General features: G+C 44.7%; 1 protein-coding gene across 2 annotated transcripts in view; it reads right to left on the bottom strand.

Moving 5' to 3' along the window:
• Positions 1-20,673, bottom strand: part of ZIC3 (Zic family member 3) — an 85,103-nt gene extending 64,430 nt beyond the window's left edge. For both annotated transcript variants that reach the window (XM_025861578.2, XM_073885631.1), the window contains exon 1: positions 20,612-20,673. In XM_025861578.2, coding sequence (XP_025717363.2) covers positions 20,612-20,644 — 33 coding nt within the window. In that variant the 5' untranslated portion in view covers positions 20,645-20,673. The remainder of the gene's footprint in view (positions 1-20,611) is intronic.
• Positions 20,674-21,209: the final 536 nt, after the last annotated feature.

Below are 21,209 nucleotides of genomic sequence, written 5' to 3'. Positions count from 1 at the left end.
ATGGAATTCAGCAGTCAAGAGGAGATACTTTGTGTCAGAATACTGTTGCACCTAAGTAAATAAATAGAAAACATATACAGACAGTCCTATCTAAAAGCAGTCCCGTAGTCTCCCTGGGCTTCTCCCTAGAAGAGCCTGGGTACAACACAGCAGGTACTCTTGTTATTTGGCTGGTTCCGCCATAAAGGAAAGATTAATTAATGACCTCTATGGTTCAGTGTCTAACTATCCGTCAAACGTATTCACCCAACCTTTACTTCATTTTCTTTGTTGCTTTCCAATATGAGAGACAACAGGGTACATATTCCTGTAGAACAATAGATTATTATCCTAATTATAGTTGCCTGGTGTTTTCTACACTTTTACCATTTTATTAAAACCAATTATCCGAGAAGAACTAATCTTTTATTTTTTAAGAACCAATCTTTTGTAATACCTACCCTATTGTTCTCATTTCTCTCTGATTCTGATGAGGTCTTTTCGAAGGGTATTTTATTCATAATTATAGACGGTAGGGCAATTGCTCAGAAACTGAGTCCAGGAAATATTTTGTTGAGATTAATTTTTCTTATACTCGTTTAGTTTTTTTTTAAACTAGCCACTTAATGTTATATTTCTTTTCTGTAAGGCAAGCTCACTGTCTAGAAACGATCAATATTAAAGCATGTTTTCAAAGAGTGAAGAGTTTAGAAAAGTATAAAATAGTAAATACGAATGTTTTTTGTCTTATGAGATGAATCTATCCTTTGCATATGAGTGGGTGGGAGAAAAAAGTGCCTCAAATTCAAGCATTCCTTCCTGATTACAGGGAGCATCTGATAGGTATTTTATGTCGGCTTTCGGTCATCTCAGAAATCCCTGGCATTGGGACTGTATTTTTTAAAAGTCAGTCTCAGTCAAAAATCATCTGGGTGAAGAGGTCAATGAGTCCAAAGCAGAGGACTGGCGGGAACTGTAGGTTAGGGGGATTCAGTGACAGCACCCTGCATCCAGACATGAAACCTCTTGTCCATCAACTTGCAAACTTTTTGAATGTCTCAGAGTAAGTAATACACCAAACACCACTTACACATATGTGTACATACACACCATGCACACAAACACACAACATACTTGTTCTCTTACTACCTGGAAGGCACTATCTTTTATCATATATCATCCTATTCTGACCTTAACCCATACTATTTCTTTCTATTGTATTTTTAACGTGCTGGTTGTAATCTCAGGACCCATGCATGGGTCATGGCCAGCAGTTTGAAAAGCACAGTTCTTGGGGCACCTGGGTGGCTCAGTCGGTTAAGCGTTCGACTCTTGGTTTTGGCTCAGGTCATGATCTCAGGGTTGTGAGCTCGAGCCTCTCAGGGCTCTGTGTTGGGTGTGGAACCTGCATAAGATTCTCTCTCTCTCTTTCCCTCCTTTCCCCCGCCCTTCCCCCTCCCTCTCTAAAAAAAAAAGCACAGTTCTTGGTAGGATTTGGGGTAAGAGGGGTCATTCTGGGGATGACTGGTGGAAAAACTCTTACTGCCGCCCCTCCCCCCAATTGCCCTAGCGCCCTGGTCTGGCTGCATTGGGCTGGGTGCCTCGTGGCTATTGGGAGAGAGCAGTTCGCTCCACTCCTGGGTGGTTGCTCTTCATTAAGCCTCAGGGATTCAATTTCATGAAGCTTCTCAGCAGCTCCGCTGACTCTCCAAGATGTCCATTTGTCCATGCTTTCTTCTGCTCTGCCCTGCAAGCTCCGGGGGCTGCCCCGCAAGGAGTCCATCTGATGGTGGGCGGGTCAATGGGATGGGTGTGTCATCTAAATATAAATGGGATCTGAGTGTCTACAGAAAGTGACAATTAACTGTACTTTGCTCTCAGCTTCCTGCCCTCATAAATCAAGTAGATAGGTCAGAAGGATCACCAATGTAACCCTTTTTTTTTTTTTTTTTTTAGGGAAAACACAAGGGTTCCGCTTCTGCTTTCTTTTCTTCTTTTAATCAGTGATGCTTCATCTCTGTTCCTTAGCCATTTAAGATAAGTCCCATTTCCAGAACGAATTGTAATTGCTTTGCATTTCACTCTGGAGGTTCTCCGTGTTTCGGCGACTGGTATGTTAGACTAATCACAGAGCAGCCCTTCCTTTATGTTTTCATCCTGGCTGATCTGCCTTGAGTTTTTGAAAGAATTACTATTTTTAAATTTTAGGAAAAATTCACATTCGTTATAGCAAAATGTGAAAATGTGAAAAAGCAACGTAATTTTGAGAAGGCTCTGTAATCTTCCCATGCAAGGACTGGACACTACCCTCATCTATCACAACGGATTTCTCCTATGCTAACAAATCCATGCTAACATATGGATATTTTGAAAACCAGCATCCTGCTATATACACCCATTTTTCATTTAACTATGTATTGTGGCCATCTTTGTATATCCATAAAAATTGACTAACTTTTTCCATGGCTACATGAGATCCCACTGTACAGATGGCTCATCATTTCTTTATTTAAAAAAAAAATTTCTTGTGGGGGGGGCACCTGGTGGCTCAGTCAGTTAAGCCTCTGCCTTCGGCCCAGGTCATGATCTCTGGGTCCTGGGATCGAGTCCCGCATTGGGCTCCCTGCTCATCGGGGAGCCTGGTTCTCCCTCTCCCTCTGCCCCTTCCCCTGCTCATGCTCTCTCTCTGAAATAAATAATCTTTAAAAAATATCACTTTTTTTTAAGTAAGCTCTACATCCACCGTGGGGCTCAAACTCACGACCCCCCAAAATCAAGAGTGGAACACCCCACCGACTGAGCCAGCCAGGAGCCCCTGGCTCATCATTTCTTCAACTTGTGTGCTGTTGCCTATGCAGGTTGTTTCCCGTTTTTCACTATTACAAGCAAAATTGTGATAAACGTCCCTATGTAGACATCTATTCACATATTTACAATTATTTCCTTCATATGAATTCTTAGAATGGAATTGCCAGATTAGCAAGCACACACATGTTTACAGCTCTTGATAATAATTTCCAAAATGCCCTCCAGAAAGGACAGACCAATGTCAACCCTATCACTAGTAAATAAAAGTGCCCATTTCCTCACACTCACACCAGCAATGGGTGTTCTCATTCTTTACAACTTTAGCCAATATAATGGGCGAAAATACCCAAAAAACAAAAACGGTAGGAGATTATATTCTCAGGTGAGTTTTGGGCCATTTCAGCTGAAGTTCTACAAGATACCCTAAGTACCCCACTTCTGCCCCTTCCTTTCAGGATATGTATTGTGAAAACGCCTTCCAAAAATCAGTCTTGATTTATGCTCGCCCAGTTGTGTGTGTCCCCCTCTCTACCTCTCACCGGCTCTGGGTATTAGTATTCATTTGCATTTTGTCAGTCTGATAACTGGCCACTCTAGCTGAATGCTTAGTGAAATCCTTTACTTGACAGGGACCATGGATGGGGCATCTGAATGTCGCCGCTTTCAACTGTCGGTGACTGGTTCCTAACACTAGTTAGGACTAGTATTTCCTGCTGAGCTTCCCCCTTGCTCTCTGGCTCCAGGGTGCTGGGCTTGGCAGAGACCTTTGGGTACTCATGGCTGCAACTGTCCAGGGAGGCTTGGCCCACAGTGGCAGGTGACAGGGTTATTTGACTCCTTGTGGTCACGGTTTGCTTGCAGTGGGTGTGTGGCATTTGGTCTAGAGGAGAAAAGTCGTTGTTCTGAGGACACCGACATCCTGGGTGAGGTGGGTGTTCTCCTGTTTGAGACAGATGGAGGGTGCCAAAAAGAGAGCAGGTGGCCCTGGATGTGGGCTTCTCTGGGGCACCGAGCTGTAAGCCAAGGGCAGCTTTGAGCCCTGGTGGGGAAGGTCCAGGTTTCCTATTTCCCATGAACCTCTCTTTTGATAGCTAGGTCTCAATTCTTGATGGATCCCTGTTCCGTAGGCTTCTGGGAAGTGGGGAAGAGGTCAGTTACCATCTGTGGTGTTGTCTCGGTCAACAGGTGCTCTCCAAGTTTGAGCCAACTTTCCTGGAAACCCTCAAGCCCACCTTTGTTACAATCCAGATTCCCAGCCCTAGAACTACTGAATCAGAATCTCTGGGGTTGGACCCACGAATTTACAATTGTAAAGATTGCCATTGTAAGTCCTCTCGGGTAATTTGGAAGCACTTTCAAATTTGAGTAAGCGCTCTTTTCTTCTTAATCTTTACTGTGCATGAGTCACCTTGGGATCAAGTTCAAATGCAGATTCTGGTTCTGTAGCTCTGGGGTGGGGCCGGTGATTCTCCGGTTGGGAGGAGCTCCCAGGTAATACCCATGCTGCTTGTCTGTGTCTACACTTCGACCGGCGAGGCTTTAATTCATGCTGTGCTACTAACTAGTTGGAATTGCTGTCTTGGAGTGTGGGGACCAGGGAATACACCACAAGAAGAGGTGACATATCATCTGAGCTTGAGAATGAGTAGGAATGGAGGGGAAAGGCAAACCGGTGTTTCTGAGAGCCACCTGCTCTTATCAAATTTAAATTTGGGGTGCCTGGCTGGTTCTGTCGGCAGAGCATGTGCCTCTTGATCTCGGGGTGGTTAAGTTAGAGCCCTATGTTGGGTGTAGAGATTACTCTACAAAAAATACTCCAAGTATTTTGAAAGTTTGGTTTGTGGGAAGTTGGAGGGAAGGTTATTTTAAGATTTATTTGTTTATTTTAGAGAGACTGAGAGCACAGGGGGAGAGGCAGAGGGAGGGGGAGAGGCAGAGGGAGTGGGAGAGAATCCTCAAGCAGACTCCCTGCTGAGTGTGGAGCCCGATGCGGGGTTCAATCCTCGGACCCTGAGATCATTTTTTTAAAAGATTTTATTTATTTATTTATTTGAGAGAGAGAGAATGAGAGACAGAGAGCACATGAGGGGGGGGGTCAGAGGGAGAAGCAGACCCCCCGCTGAGCAGGGAGCCTGATGTGGGACTCGATCCCGGGACTCCAGGATCATGATCTGAGCTGAAGGCAGTCGCTTAACCAACTGAGCCACCCAGGCGCCTGGACCCTGAGATCATGACCTGAGCCAATACTAAGAGCCCAGATGCTTAACCGGCTGAGCCCCACCCCCACCCCCAGGCACCCAGTTTTTAATTTTCTTTAATGGAGGTATAACACACGTACAGGGAAGTGCACCATCTTTAAGTGTACAGTTCAGTAGCCTTTTACACATATACACATCCATGGAACCACTCCCCAAATCAAGATCAAGAACATTTTCAGCATCCAAGAAACTTCCTTCAGTGCCCCCACCCAGTTGACCCCACCAAAGGTAACCACTAGCCTGATACCTAAAACCATAGGTGAGTTTGGCCTGTTCTTAAATGTCATTGAATGAAGTGATACAGGATACATTCTTCTGGCTTCTTTTGGCTCAACATGAAATGCTGAGTTGTTGCATGCAGCGTACCCTCAAAGACATGCTGTTAATGCTCTTAAAATATTTGGAAAGTCTGTTTTTGGCAAGATTGGAGCAGGGGGGGTTGAGGCTTTTTGAACAGGGACAACCACAGAGGAAGTGAATTAGCTCATGGGAACACCTGGAAGTGAACAAGGCAAGACTGCCTGAGCTCTCAAAGCCTCTTTTGGGCTCCTCTTCCCTTCCTTCCTGGATTGCACTTACTGGTATGGCCTAGGCCTGGAGAGATCCCACAGAAGAGGCTAAGTTTTGGGCTGAGCAATGCCTATGCCGGTAACTCCACTCAGCCACAGAACTGAATAGAAGGCGTGGTTCCCCTGTGCATGCACCTGGAATTTTCTCCGACTCTTAACAGGAGTGGCGGTAACACAAGACAGCGTGAGAACCTTACAAGGTTATCAACTGCAAAGAGGTATAGGAGACATGCGAAGGAAGGGATAATTCCAAATGGGATTGAGGGAGACTTCCGAAAGGAGCTGACATGTCAACTGGGCTTCCAGAAGGAATAAGCCAGCCAGGTGAAGAAAGGAGGGTGCTTACGGAAGGGACCTCTAAGCAGAGGGGACAGCAGGAGCCAAGATGGGATGAGCTGGGGCCTTTCGGAGGCCAGGGACTCAGCCAGCATGGCAGGGGCATGAGGGAGAAGGAGGTGGGGTGAAGCACGGAGAGATGGAGCTAGCAACAGAAAACAGATCGCCAAAGTAGGCTGTGGCCAAATCGAGGAGACCTTAAATACTATCCTTAAGATCTGGAACTTTGTGTCGGAAGCAACAACGGAGCCACTGAAGGTTTGGAAGAGAGCTGGCAATTTTAACAAGATGGTAACTCCGGGGGTGGGGGGGGGGGGTGAAGAATTAATCCAATGTGGCTGTAGAAGCAGAGAGAGAGACTCTGTCCTGCCTCAGTGGGACAGGCGGCACGACCAAGTGGTTAGCGCCTGGATTCTGTAGTTGGAGAAGCCTGGGTTCCGGTTCCGCTTAGAATGCTGGCTCTGTCATTTACCAGCTGTGTAGCCTAGGGCATTTTATATAACCTCTCGGAGCCTGAAGAACGAGGGAACCAAGAACATCTACTGTGGGGGTTAAAGTGCAGGGCAGCAGGCCTGGCGCGGCCTGAGTGCGCAGTACAACTGGTACCTACCATTACCCCTTAAGGCCTTGGCCGGCCTGACCTTCGGAGTGCCGAGGCCTCTGAGTAGGATGACCCCATGCTAAGGAGGCTGATGCCTGAACCCTTTCTCGGCTGGGTCTGTAACAGGTCTTTCTGCTTTGTCGCCTGTTCCCTTTGGGGCCTTGGACTGGGTTTGCTGGTGCAGAGATTCCCTGACCGCCTGCTGGATCGCTGGCCGGCCTGCCTCACAATTCCCAGCTGTCTCCCAGAGAGCCCTCTAAATGAAGGCTGGGCTTCAGGAATATCTTTCTCTGCTCTCCTTTGTCAACTTCACTGTAGGAGTCCTGTCTCTGGGGGGCCCGGGGCCCAGACAAAGGGCAGTGGAGCCGAGTGGGGATGTCCCAGAAGCTCCGCTCGGAAGCTCCCTGTGGCCGCTCCATCAGAAAACTCCCATAGGACTTCCTGTGGTCGTTCCCATGTACCTAACCGGGCTTCTCATGACAGCTTCCTAAGAAAAGTCTGAAGTCCTTTTTCCTCTTGAATATGAGTGACCTCTCAGAGACAGAGGTCCTGGTAGAGGTATCGAGACTTCTCCATCCTAGCCACTTAAGTGATGAGCTTCTGACAGTTACAGAACCCCTTGTCATTCGCCAGGACTGAATTGCATTCTGTCACTCTTAAGAGACAGAAGAGGCAGCTGTGGGAGGTAGTGAGTTCCCCATTCTTGGAGGTGTTCAAGCTGGACTACCGGTGATAGTGGTGTGTGCACACGGTGGGGCGGAATTCAGAGGCGATTGTTTTATGGGTTACTAGACCAGATGACTCTCTAAAGCCCCATCTAGTTCTGAGAGTCTGTGATGCACTTCAGCTCGCCTGTGGGCTTATTTGCTCACCCAAACAAATCAGCCCGTCTCTGCTGCTATTCAGCTGACAACAAACACTGTGTTATTATATCAGGTTTCCCGGAGAGCTGGAACCCCTCTGGTTTATGAAGCTGTACTACATTACTCAAATAGCAATGACCCTTGCAGAAACATTGATGAGGCAAGTCCAAATCTGCCATCCGCTCATTAACTTTGCCCTGGGCCCATCAGAGTGCCCCCGGTGGGGACGATGGCCCTCTCCATACGGAAGGGCCCCGCAGAGCTGCCGCAGGAGGCTCTCTGGCGCCCACTCACTGTCTAAGCAGTGTGGACTGGTCTCCACACCAACAGGAAACCCTCGTGGAGGGAGTGAGCAGTAAGCCAGCCAGGGACAGGGGCGCTGGAGTTCTGGGGCCAGACTCCCTGTGTTTAGAGCCCAGTCCTGGTCCTTGCTAGCTGTGTGACCTTGGGCCAATGACCTAACTTCTCCGAGCCCCAGAACCTCAGTTTTCTTTCTTCTTTCTTTCTTTTTCTTTCTTTCTTCCTTTCTTTCTTCCTTTCTTTCTTCCTTCCTTCCTTTCTTTCTTTCTTTCTTTCTTTCTTTCTCTTTCTTTCTTTCTTTCTTTCTTTCTTTCTTTCTTTCTTTCTTTTCTTTCTTTCTTTCTTTCTTTCTTTCTTTCTTTCTTTCTTTTTCTTTCTTTCTTTCTTTCCTTTCTTTCTTTCTTTCTTTCTTTCTTTTCTTTCTTTCTTTTTCTTTCTCTCTCTCTCTCTCTCTCTCTCTTTCTTTCTTTCTTTTTTTATAGATTTTATTCGTCCATTTGTCAGAGAGAGAGAGAGCGCGCGAGAGAGCACAAGCCGGGGGAGAGGCAGAGCGAGAGGGAGAGGCAGGCTCCCGCAGAGCAGGAAGCCTGACGACTCCGGGCTTGATCCCAGGACCCTGAGAGCACGACCTGAGCCGAAGGCAGACGCTCAACCCGCTGAGCCACCCCGGCGTCCTGAGCCTCAGTTTTCTCGTCTAGAAAAGGGGCGAACAATTGGACCTGCCTCCTAGACAAACACGGGCTTTTGTGGGCTTCCTTTTTTTGTGCAGCTTACCTTTCCTGGAAGTCATTATAGCTTAACAGGGAAGAATGTCAAGTCCAAGGAAGGAATTGCCAATGATAACATTCTTGGCCTCAGCCAGAAGAGAGTGGAGAAGTTCGGAGCTGCAGAAGGGCCTGTCAATCAGAAGAGAGAAAGCGGCCTGGCGAGGTTGGACACAGGACAGCTCTAAGTCTCCCCAACTCCGTTCCCTAGGCACCGAGTTCCTCAAGTGTTGGGAAGAGTTCTGCCTGAAGCAAGGTCTTGGAAAGCAGGGCTGCATTTCCACACAAAGGGGTTTGGCCAGGTGGACATCAGTACTGGGGGGTGGGGAGGGGATGGGGGGCACAATGAGAGGTAGCATCAAGTGTCAAGCTCTGCCAGAGGTCTAAGAGGCTTCACTGGGGTCAGATACGGGAATTCCTTCAGAGGGAACCAAAGAGCCCTTCCAAGGGGGCATGACCAGGTCTGGAGGCAGTAGCCAAATATCAAACAAAAGAGCCCTGTGGAAGGCACCTGGCCTCTTGGTGAAGATCACTGAAGAGTATGCTTGTTGCCCAGTTGACCACCCAGAGAGGTGTGTGTGATGCCCGAGAGTAAGTGGCCACAGAGGAAGGGAGAGGGAGAACTCTCAAGTCAGATCCATGCTCTGCTGGAGTAAGTACAAAGTAACTTGGTTCCCTGAAACAGAAGGGAGGGGTAACTACCAAGATCTCTGCTCTTCAGCTTCTTCCCTTGGCCCAGTAATGTTCGCCCCCATCACCACCAACCTGCAGGAGGATTTTGATGGCATGATGATCTGATTGGCAATGACACAAAGATGAGGGAGAGTCTATGTTCTGGATGCTAGAACCAAGATCTCCAAAGGCTTCTTCAAATATTATCGGAAAGAAATGTAAATGAGGGCCTAGGTCCACAAAAGCAACTGCACAATTTCAAGACAGGGAGAATGTGGATCAGCGGTGAGCACAGAACACAGAAAGAGTTCTAAGTTTTGGTTGATTAAGGTCTGTATTTGTCAACAGTATGAAGTTGCTCCGAAAACAGGTAGTATGATCTTAGGTTGTATTAATAGAAATACAGTAGATTGACCAGTTGAAGTTGCTGATATCTGACCATTTTCGACCTACAAACTGGCAGTTGTATATGGTTCAACCTAACTCCAAGTAGAAGATGAGGGATCCTGAACCTGGAGGACATCATGCTAATGAAACAAGCCAGACACGGAAGGACAAATACTATGCTTTTGCTTGTATATGGAATCTAAAAAGTCAAATTCATGGGGGCACCAGGGTGCCTCAGTTGGTTAAGCTTCCGACTCTTGATTTCGGCTCAGGTCATGATCTCAGGGTCATGGGATTGAGGCCCCAGTTGGGCTCCATGCTCAGCAGGGAGTCTGCTGGAGATTCTCTCTCCCTATCCCTCTGCCCCTCCCCCCACTCACGCATGCTCTTTCTCCCTTTCTCTCTCTCTCTAAATAAATAAACAAATAAATTTTTTAAAAAAGATTTTAGCTACTTATTAGACACAGAGAGAAAGCACAAGCAGGGGGAGTGGGAGAGGGAGAAGCAGGCTCCCTGCTGAGCAGGGAGCCCGACGTGGGGCTTGATCCCAGGACCCTGAGATCATGACCCGAGCCAAAGGCAGACGCTCAATTGACTGAGCCACCCAGGTGCCCAATAAAATGTTTTTTTTTTTTTTTAAAGTCAAGGGGCACCTGGGTGGCACAGTCGGTTAAGCGTCCAGCTCTGGTTTCGGCTCAGGTCATGATCTCAGGGTCCTGAGATTGAGCCCTGCGTCGTGCTCCACATTCAGCGTGGAGTCTGCTTGAGATTCTCTCTCCCTCTCCCTCTGCCCCTCCTGCTCATGCTCTCTCTCTCTCTCTCAAATAAACAAATCTTTAAAAAAAAGTCGAATTCATGGAACCACGGTGGCTGCCAAGGGGCTGAGGAATGGGGGAAATGGGGAGATGTTGGTCAAAGGGTATAAACTTTCAGTTATTAGATGAGTAAGTTCCAGAGACCTAATGTACTGCATGGTGACTAGTTAATAATAATGTATTGTATACTTGGAATGTGCTAAGATAGTAGATCTTAAATGTTCTCACCACACACACAGAATGGTAACTGTGGGAGGTGACGGAGGTATTAATTAGCTTGATCGTGGTCATCATTTCACAACCTATTATCAAATCATCACATTGTGTACCTTAAACATCCACAATTGTTACTTGTCAATTATACTTCAATAAAGTTGGGGGAAAGGGAAGATGAAGGTCCTCTGTGCTCTTCACTGATTAGACCACATCTAGAGGATTGTGCTTGGTTCTAGGTGACACATTATAAGAGGCATTTTGATAAATATGCAAAGAGAATTCCTACTGTAATCTAGGGGTTCAAGAGCTTGTTAATGAGGGACTGCTGACCGAGGCTGGGAACCTGTGAACTGCCTTCAAACATCAGAGGAGCTAGGGATGGGGAATGGAGCTGATTGTTTTCCGCATAGTCTTGGAAAGCAACAAAAGGACAGATTAGTGGGAGTGACAGAGCAGTAAATTTGTACTCAACCTAAGGAGGGGGAGCTCATGATCGAGGCTTCTCCCAAGCTGTCAAGACAGGTAGTGAGACCTCCATCAAGGGTTCAGGCAGAAGCGGCATGTTGCGGTGGAGGGGGGGGCATTTAAATGTTAGAAAAGGTTCGAACAAATTTATCACTTAGTTCACTTGGAACTCAGGAGACTCTGTGATCCAGCTCAAAACTGACCCAAAATAGGCTCAGTTCACTGCAGAAAGTAGCCTTTCACATCTAAATATTTTGTTTTAATGTCAAGTGGACAACAGGAACATGTAGGGATGGCCACTCCAGTGGACTCTTCCAAATCTTTAGCAGGCTTTGTTCAGCCACATTTAACAATGGTCTTCTCAAGATGCATCCCTTTATCTGTACTAAAGAATCTGGTTTAGAAATTCAACTCCAACCGTGTTGGAGTTTTAAACTCACTCAAGAATTAGTAGCTAGAAGGACTGAACAGAACTCAGAGTGGTTGGGATCGGATACTATTTACATGTTGCTAATTGCAATTACTGTTTCTAGGAAAAAAGTAAATTATAGGGAAGAACCAGAGGATTCTTAAATATCAAATAGCTTTTATGAATTAACATCTTGATGAACTAAATATAAGTGAAACAAAATATTCCATTTTGCTCAAAATGCAGAAGTTTAAAAAGTAAGGCACTATACACTTAAAATGGGTGCATTTTATAGGATATAAATTGTGCCTCAATAAAATTGTTAAAAAAAAAAAACCCAGAGGCATCTGGCAAAATGTATTTGAGGTTTTCAAAGGTTGACGCACCTTGAAAGCATGCTCAGTGAGTGGGGGATTAGGCCAGTCTAAGAGCACATATCTGCCCCAGAGTCAGACTGCCTGCATTTATAGCCTGACTCCTCTACTTACTAGCCTGGCACATAGTAAGTGCTCCATAAATCTTAGCTTTTCTGTGTGATGACCCCCAGATGTGTAGATTTACCAGTTTTTGTTAGCCTAACTCCTGCTTATTTAGTTAATACTGTTATTCCTGTTTATGATATTTGGTTGATTTTTTTTACCTCGGTCGTATTGCTGTATTTTAATAGCTTTCCTTTTGCTTGTTCTCCTCCCTTTCCTCCAAAGAGATAACCTAGAAATATTCAGAGAGTACCTACAATGTACCTGCAGTAGTTTGCTAGGGCTTCCATAGCAACCAACATACCACAGACCACGCATGGCTTAAACAACAGAAAATTATTTTCTCGTAGTTCTGGAGGCCGAAAGTCCAAGGTCAAGGTGCTGGTAGGGTTGGTTTCCTCTGAGGCCTCTCTCCTTAGCTTGTAGACGGCCACCTTCTTGCTGACCCCTTCACACGGTTGTTTCTCTGCGCGTGTGGCCCCAACGTCTCTTCCTCTTCTTATTAGGATGTCTGTCATACTAGATCGGAGCCCCATCCCGATGGTCTCATTTTGACTAATCACCTTTTTAAAGACCTTATCTCTGATTATGGTTACATTCTGAAGTCCTGGGAGTTGGAACTTCTATATACGAATTTGAGGCAGACACAATTCAGATCATAACAGTGCCCAGCTCCCTAGTCTATACCCTGGCAGACGGAGAAGAGGCAAGAGATACGTACTCGCCCCAGAGGGCTTATGATTCAGTTGGAGCGAGACCAGAACAGTTCTGAGTTGGTCTGTATTAAAGTAGTAATTCTGCTGTGGGAGGAGCTCAGAAAAGGGAGTGTTGGCTGAAGGCTTGTATGGCCAAGCCCGATCACCTGGGGGTGGTGGGGCTGGGTTGACAGACAGGACTTTGGTCAGGATAAAGGAGAGGCAGAGAAATAGTATGGTTAAAAGATTGAACTTTTAGGTCCAGGGAACAGAGAAAAGCTGGCCAGATGGCCGTTGGTGTTTTTGATTCCCAAAAACACACACAGAGGTTCGAGAGCATGTGGAAAACTGTCTTACACAATACAGGAAGGATAGGGTGTGGGTGTTCCATTCCCAGAAAACCAAAAATACTCTCGAAAACCCCAGACCATTTTAAATGATACTTTCACAGCATTTTGCACATATTCTCTAATTGTGTTCTTTGCTTTCACAACTGAGCCTCTAGTGTCTTAAGTAAAAAAAAAACAAAAACAAAAAAACCGAGTCCAACAATGAAGATTAATGAGTCTCTAATTTGGGGGTATATAATGATTTCCATCCTTATCTCAATCATATTATGCCTGAGATACCCAAGCTTCTTTTCAATAGTATCAACACTTTTATTATTCTGTTTTCTACTTGCCGCTAACTTTTATAAAGTGAAATGGTGTGAACTGCTGTACCCAACGAAGGTCAGGCTGCTGAAATCCGTGGCATCCTCCTGTGACACCTCAAAATGCTCGCCAAGTCCCCCAAATGTTTGGCGGCCCACCCCCCATAGGTGTGGAGATGGCAGTCTGAGGAGACCAGTGTAAAATGGACCAAGTGCTGACTGTGTGAAGGTGAGGAAGGACACCCACACCCCATAGAGATGAAGATCCCCCAGGGGTCTGGCGTCTGGGAAAACCCCACACTCCCCTCATATGATGCAATCTATTCTCGAATATGGAGCTGCAGGACAACAGAGCCAGCCATTTTGAATAAAGCCTTCCTGAGGTCTCTGAATAAAGCCTTACCAAGCAGGCCTAACATTTCATCTTGACTGTGAATGGATTCACATAGCTTCGGATAGCTGATATTCCTTAGCAACTCAGTAGCCACAGCTTGAGGTCATGATCTTAATTACAAACTGCCTCAGTACAAGGGGGCACCCCAGCACTTTCTGAAGACTATTTTAAACAAGATTTTGGAATAAAGACTTACACTGATTTAATTACCTTTCGCCAAAGAAAATGGCATCCAAGCCTCTTTCCTCTCCCCCAGGCATATTTTTCCAGAAGTAACCAGTGATGAAAAGAGCCCATTTTCCATTTCCTCCTCCCCATGCTGCTTCCATCCCTCCCCTTTGCCTAAGCTGATCTGGGGGCTCCCTTGGTCATTTTTCTTGCACCTCTGAAGTACAGGGCTAACCCAGAACTCAAAGAGTGACCAATATGGAAACAGTGTGAACCTGTCTAATGGACAAACCTTACCAAAGCATTGGTTGAATTCACTGGAAGAGTATTTACCTTTCAGCAAATGACTACCGAAATGTGGAAATCGTCTAGCTCCACACGCAACCTGTAGCATAAATACTATCAAGATCTCAAAGGAAAAGATAGCAACCACTTTCAATGGCAGTGTGCTTTCAACTTCTCAAAGCACTTGCACGTTCTTGATCTCATTCCATCCTCATAAGAACCCCACGTGCTGAAGTAGAACAAGGAGTACTGTCTCCATTTTATAGCTGAGGAAAGGCAACTCTCTCTCTCTCTCTCTCTCTCTCTCTCTCTCTCTCTCACACACACACACACACACACCCCTGGGCATGTGAAAAGCCAAAGATGAGGAACTTCTCTAGAATCTGAGAGTCTGAGAGAAGACGGAGGCAAAGGATAAATAGGGGAGTGATCAGCGTCTACTTCTTCATTCCTTCGTATATAGAAAAAAAAAACCCTACAAAATGAACAGAATCGCTGCTTATTTGACAACTAGAGAGAAAAATCACACTGAATGTACTTCCAACAGTGGCTAAGAGAGGAAAAGCAAGACCCAGGCGCTTGTCTTTAAATAGACATCATGCTCACAGACACAGTCAAAGCATTTAGGCTCCTTGGGGCTCTAGGTTTCTTGTGGCACCAAAATTCTTCCTATTCTCCAGGGGGCCATGGGGGCGGGAAGAGAGGGAGCTGCAGAGGAAAGGGATGCACTGTTTAATTAAACTGGTAAATCTTTTTCCTTTGAGAAGAACATATGGCTTCTTAATATTTGATTTTGCAACTTTAATATCAGTACAAATGCCAGAGAATCAGTGTGTGTGGTGGCAAGGGGGCTGCTTTTAAGGCTGCACCGACATATTAAGCGCCTCGCAGGGGGCGGCTGTTCCACACAGACCCTGTGCACAGAGATTCCCGGATGGGGAGCCACCATTTTGCCGCAGTCCCTTCGCAGCCATAAAATGGTGGCATAAATGAAAACTTTCAGATCAAACACATTTCACCTGTCTGTCCTCGTCTTGGGCTTCCTCCCAACTTGGGTGCTGAGATTGCCTGTCTTGATACCTTAAATAATTTTAAGGGCATGTTTCCCCCCTCGATTTGCTCCTGTAATATTTAAAATGCTCCAACAGACACAGGCATATGATGCTCTTTCTTCCAAAACACATTACGGTCTCACTTCTTAATTATAATTGCGTTTCGGAGAAATACCGAGAAGGAAAATCAACAACAATGAAGGCTAATTTTGGCACAGACAAAAGATTTTTAAAAGATCTCTGAAGATGTCCCACAGTGAACCATGGGACTAAGTCCTAAGGCAATGATTTTACTTATTTTCCAAGACACTTCCTCCTTTAGTTGCCATGCTGCAAATACAATCCCAAACTAAGGCTTTCTAATTTTCATTAGTGATTAATTTAAGCCACAGAATCTGGAAGATGTGCTGCAAATGCACAGAAATCAATTTTAAAGGTTTTGGCATGCTGTTTCCTGCGGGGTGATGGTGGATTCTGCAGATGTTGATTTTTTTTCTTTAATGGTGACATCACTGGAGAAGTGGTTTAGCTAAGGAACACACATTGCTGGCTGTGGGAAGTTGTCTTTCCCTGTAGGAGTCTGAACACATCTTGGTCATTATGGCTTCCAGTTGTTGATCCAGGGCTGCGAGGCATTCAGAAGGGATCTGGTTCCAAATGAATTTCGACTTTCTATTAGGCCTATAGACCAGACTTAGATATTCCTGGCTCTTTCTGATTTCCTACTTGTATTTCTCTCTGGTGTTCTTAATCTATGAACATCAGCGAACGACAGAATGTTTTCAATGACAGCCCCAGTTTGCAGTTGGCAGCTTCTTTTCCTCCCTCCCTCCCTCCTTTCCTTTCTTTCTATGCAATACACACTTAAACAAGACAGAAAAGGAATTCAGTGAACCTCACAGTGTGTGTGTGTATATATATATATATATATATATGCAATCTACAATATATGTATCTATGCAATCTACAATATATATACACTATCTAGAATCTATATAAATCTCTCTCTACAATTGCTTTATGTATTTATTTTACTGAAGAATAATTGATGTACAATAATGTATTAGTTTCAGTTGTACACTTACATGACTCTTGGTGCCCCTCTGACCCTTTTCAAAATACCAGGTATATTTTTACGGGGTCGTAATCACCGGGCACATGATGTTCCATGTTCTGCTTTTTCTAATTAACATTATTTAGCACAGACATCACCACACATTGAAGCAAACCACGTGCTGGCTGCTCTAATGGATGTGTGGTGTGCCACCAAGTTGATCCGCTATTCTTGCCTTAGCCAATCTCCTTATGGTTGGGCATGTGGGTTGTCTCCAATTTTCCCCTATTCTAAATGGCTTTGCCATTAAATATCCTTGTCAGATTAGGTTTTGTCGTTTGGATGATTTCCTTGGGATACGGTCCCACAAGTGCGATGACCCGGTCAAACGGTAGGTATGGTTTTGGAGTTCTTGTATAAACCTTTGGACCAGTCAGCAGCTCCCGTAGGAATCTTCCGCCCACAGGGGCACTCATCATGCCCGGCTGAGTCAATCTGTTCTCATGCTTTTCGTAAGCGAAACATTGTTACCGATGGCTTTAGAGCTCTTTTAACTGTGATTTTTTTTTTTACTTTCTTACCCAGAATTCGAAATACGAATTTGTGAGTGCTAGAGAGATGACCAGATCTTGTAAGAAGAAAAACCACATTAAATACTCATTTGAAATGAAGGATTTCATCTGCACCCTGGGGCTGGCCGGTGTGAGTCAACCCATCGCCGATGGTCCTCGCACAAGGGATTGAACTCAGGCAGAGCCTCCTGTGTTCTCGTCTGGGACGAGCTGAGTTAGTTTTTCTTTTTTTTCTCTTTCTGGTGAGAAATAAACCTTTATTGGGTTAAGATGGGTTTTTCGGTACTCATTTGTTCATTCATTCATTCTACAAACATTTGTTGACTACTCCCCATTTGCCGAGGCTTGTGCTAGGTGCCCTGCCAGGTGACACGAGGCTGGTTAAAGGCTGCAGGGGCCACACAGGGTGAAGGCCTTCACCCCAAACGGTGCACCGTTTATACAAAATGTTTAAATCACAGACACAATTATTTACATGCTGAGTTCCATACCTTCAACAAGGGCTCAAGCTGTCAGCATAATATATCTCATTACAACCAGCACTGGGCATGGAAAGGATTATTTTTCAAGGCTGTGAGTGCAAAACATCAATTAGTCATAAGAGAGAACAGTTAGCTGGCATGCGTTCGAGATTTTGCACCTTTGGGAGGGAGGGGAAATGCATTTACTTAATCTTTTATAGCTGAATCAAATGAAAAAGGAGACAACAAAACCACTCAATTTAGGTTAGTTGATTCTTTAATCAGCTTCTCAATTAACTGCAGATGCACACAGCGAGCAGAGAACAGAGACGGCCCCGGGAAGGCGGCCTTTTCAATATGCCTACGATATTCACGAGGAGCATTACCACACTTGGGCAGGAGGCTACAGAAATCAATATTAGCTTTCTCAGGCTTCAACCCGGGAGCTGCTGCTGCCCGGGAAAAACTCCCTCTCCTTGTGTCACTTCTGATTTCTTTCCTCAAACAAAAGGCCAGATTCAACAAACTAACGGAGCCCCTACCAAGTGTGGGGGGCCCTGGGTGCATAGAAACTTGGGTAAGGACCTGATGCTCCCACTTGCTCGTGTAGAGGAATGACTGCCTCGAGTGGTTTGGACTTTTGAGAAATCTAGGAAATGTGAATTATGAACTGGATATCACACGATGCCAGGGAACTGTCATTAATTCTATTAGCTCTGAAAATAGCCTTCTGGTTATGTAAGAAAATGCCCATATACTTTCTAAAAGGTATTCTGCAGTGCACAGGGGTGAAATGATATGATTCTGGCATTTGCTTTAACAGAGTGCAGCCCGAGGCAGGGAGGGAGAGATGAAGCAGGTATGGCAAAATCATAATTATGGATTGAGCCAGATGAGGGGTCAAGGGGACTTCACTGTACTATTTTTTCCACTTCTGACTATTTCGAAAACTTTTCTAATAAAAAGCGTTTTCAAATGAGTGGCTTAATCTGAACACAGGTGTATTTCTCGTATTGCATTACAGGATGTTGGGGGCAGAGCCTATGGGATAGCTAGTTGAAAAAATGAAAGAGCAGCAACCTCACAGGTCTCAAAACTCAGCACTGCAGCCAGCCCACTGAAGAAATGCAGCCTGTTAGAGATACACAGGCGCAATCAATGTGTGAATCACCGTGTTACCTTCAATATCGGTGGCAGTGGAATGGGGTAGGAAACACAAGGTTTTGCTAAAGGAAGGATAACACCCGAGACGGGATGTATACACTGAAACTGACCAGATGGGGAGGCAACGATTAGCTAGGGCTGGATCCTCACCTTTGCATACAATGGCAGTACCATAGCAACCGTGAAAGCACAGGGTAATTAATCGGAAAGATATCCTCCTTTAACGAGCGTATTTGTAAATATAACGGGGTAGTTCTTCACTTTGGCCAGAAACTGACAGAAGAGTGAACAAGTTAAAACCCCTCCAGGTGACATCAAGTACATTACTTGGGATCCTTCATAAAATTTATTGTCTCCCCTTGGATTTGGAAGAGTGTTTTTTTTTTTTTCTTTCCCTGTAAATGACAGTGCAGCTTAGTTTATCCAGCTGCAGCCCTCTGGAGTCTATGGATGGATTATCAGGTGAGTCGGGTGCACCTAAGTAACTAACTCTGCATCCTGCAGGATCTTTTTTCCCTGAGATGACTCCCTACACACCCTATAAAACTTTTCAACTGGGAGAGGTCTCCTCTATAAGAGATGGTGCCCCTGGTTGACAAGGATGAATCCTGACCACTGGGCATCTACAAAGTAAGCATGCATCTCTAAGCAGAAAACTTCACCACGCTAGGTCCTGGAGTTGGGCTGAAATGGATTTTTTTTTTTTTTTTTTTTTTTTTTGGCCTGGGCTACCTGTACTGACCTGGCAGGAGAGTCAAATGAAGTCTTTCCTCAGCAAATTCCAAAGACTGTGTTGGCAGGGGAGAAAAAATGCAGATCCTTGGGACCATGGCTGACATTAAGGGTCATTTCTAAAATTACAAACCAAGAAGCCCCCAAGCTTGATACAGAATTAGGGAACTTAAAGCATTTTTCTTAGGCGCATTAAAGAAAGCTTGCATCTATGTCTAGATGTGAATATGATCTTCAGGTTTTGGTAAATCACTGTCACCTTGCCAATCGATTAAAAGGATTGATCTGGCATTGACTACAGCGAACACAGGCGTGGCCCAGTAGATGCCTTTGGAGAGCAACTGAAGCTGTTGGGAGCCGGCCACTATCAGGCGCAGATGTGCTTGCCTTTCCAGAGCTGATGTCTTCCAGCAATGCTGGCTCTGATGTCTGGTTTTGTAAATTAAACCAGACTGCCCTCACCAACCTCTGCTATAAAGTTATAGCGGTTTTCATGAGGATTCTCTGCCCACCAAGAAGTAATACAAATCACATTTGAGAATGTAAGAAGGTGGGTTTTTTTCCCACAATAAAAAAAAAAATGCAACCCCACTTTCAAAAAAATCACACATTTTAAGATAACCTGTACTTTTACAGTAAATGCTTAGAAATGCTGTTCCGATGGACATCTGAAGAAGGAGGAGTGTCCCGTGTGTGTTGCCTTAATTGTTAAATGTATTCCATTGCTCACCTCTCCCTGGGTAAATATTTTCTTTGAAAACTCAAGCATTTAGCTGCCCCTTCTGGAAAGGGGTTTATCTTATAGGAAATCCCTCAACTGTTTGTTTATGTAATCGCCCTGTTTAAGGCTGCCAGTAGCTGCAGTTTGCTCAATGCCCTTTTAAGTTCAGTACGGAGAATACACCTTATCTTTCTGCATAGTTGAGGCATCAAATGCTGGCGGAAGGATCATCACCATACTTTGGTCGTTCTGTAGGTATATCCCACCCAATGAGTTGTACGTAAGTGAGATCGATCCATATTTGGAAGATACCCATAACCATTCTGACAATTAAAATTTTCTTAATATTTTTTCTCTCCACCCTGCCCCCCACTTGTGGGGTATCACCTTACCAGTAGACATCTTTTTCATATAGCTCTTCCTGAATAATAATGGAATTTAAGGCTTTAGACAAGTCTCCTTAGAATAACAGAATGTTGCGTGTCACGGAAAGAACCAGGTAAAATTCAGGGCTCCTTCTCCCATTGCAAGTGAACACAATGTATTACATCTCAATTTAGTGTTGATACTAGCCTCCCCCAACCTCTGCCCCCAGGCTATATTTTCTTGGAAGTTTCCAACCTACCTGAAAATAGCTTTTAATAGGTTGTTCCGTTTAAAACATATATTAACACCAATATTTCAGCTTAAAAAAACATTGAACCAATAAAATGGAAATGAAGGTGCCAGTGTAACATTACCCATTCCTCTGAAGGGTGCATTGTCCTGAACATCGTACGGAGGCTGGTCAACAATCCTCTAAGTCTACTCTCCCATTTGCTTCTTGAAAGTCTGAGCTCTGAAAAATTACATAAAATGAATCAATGAGCAATAATAATCACAACCTAAACAATACCCTCAAAGAAAAATTCAACAATGCAAATAGGACTTCTTCAGAGGAAACCTCTTTATGTTTAAAGGGTGACATTTTTCAAGTCTGAATGTTTTAAAAACCTAACATGAGCTTTATCTGTGTCTACGTAATGCTAAGCATCCAGATTAGAATGGAAAAATATGTATTTGTTAGCTACACAAGAACAAAGATTTGCAAATATCCATAGCATCGACCGTTCCAGTCAATTGAGGTTATGGAGAAAGAGCCAACATTACATGCACCAATATGCCAACTATTCGATAATAACCCAGATTTAATTTCCTTCTGAATTAACACGATATTCATTAATTTGACAGTGTCTCTATTGCTGCTTCCCAACGAAAACACATATGCAAAAGATTCCTGGCTGCATTTTAAATGGAAACCTGCAGCATATTAGAATCAATCATTTGTCTAAGGTTGGT

This window comes from Callorhinus ursinus, unplaced genomic scaffold (assembly GCF_003265705.2).
Source record: "Callorhinus ursinus isolate GAN/ISIS: 27379988/994484 unplaced genomic scaffold, GSC_fseal_2.0 scaffold64, whole genome shotgun sequence".
NCBI classification, from domain to species: Eukaryota; Metazoa; Chordata; class Mammalia; order Carnivora; family Otariidae; genus Callorhinus; species Callorhinus ursinus.
Note: the sequence above shows the minus strand (reverse complement) of the source record. Positions and strands in the feature narration are given on the sequence as shown.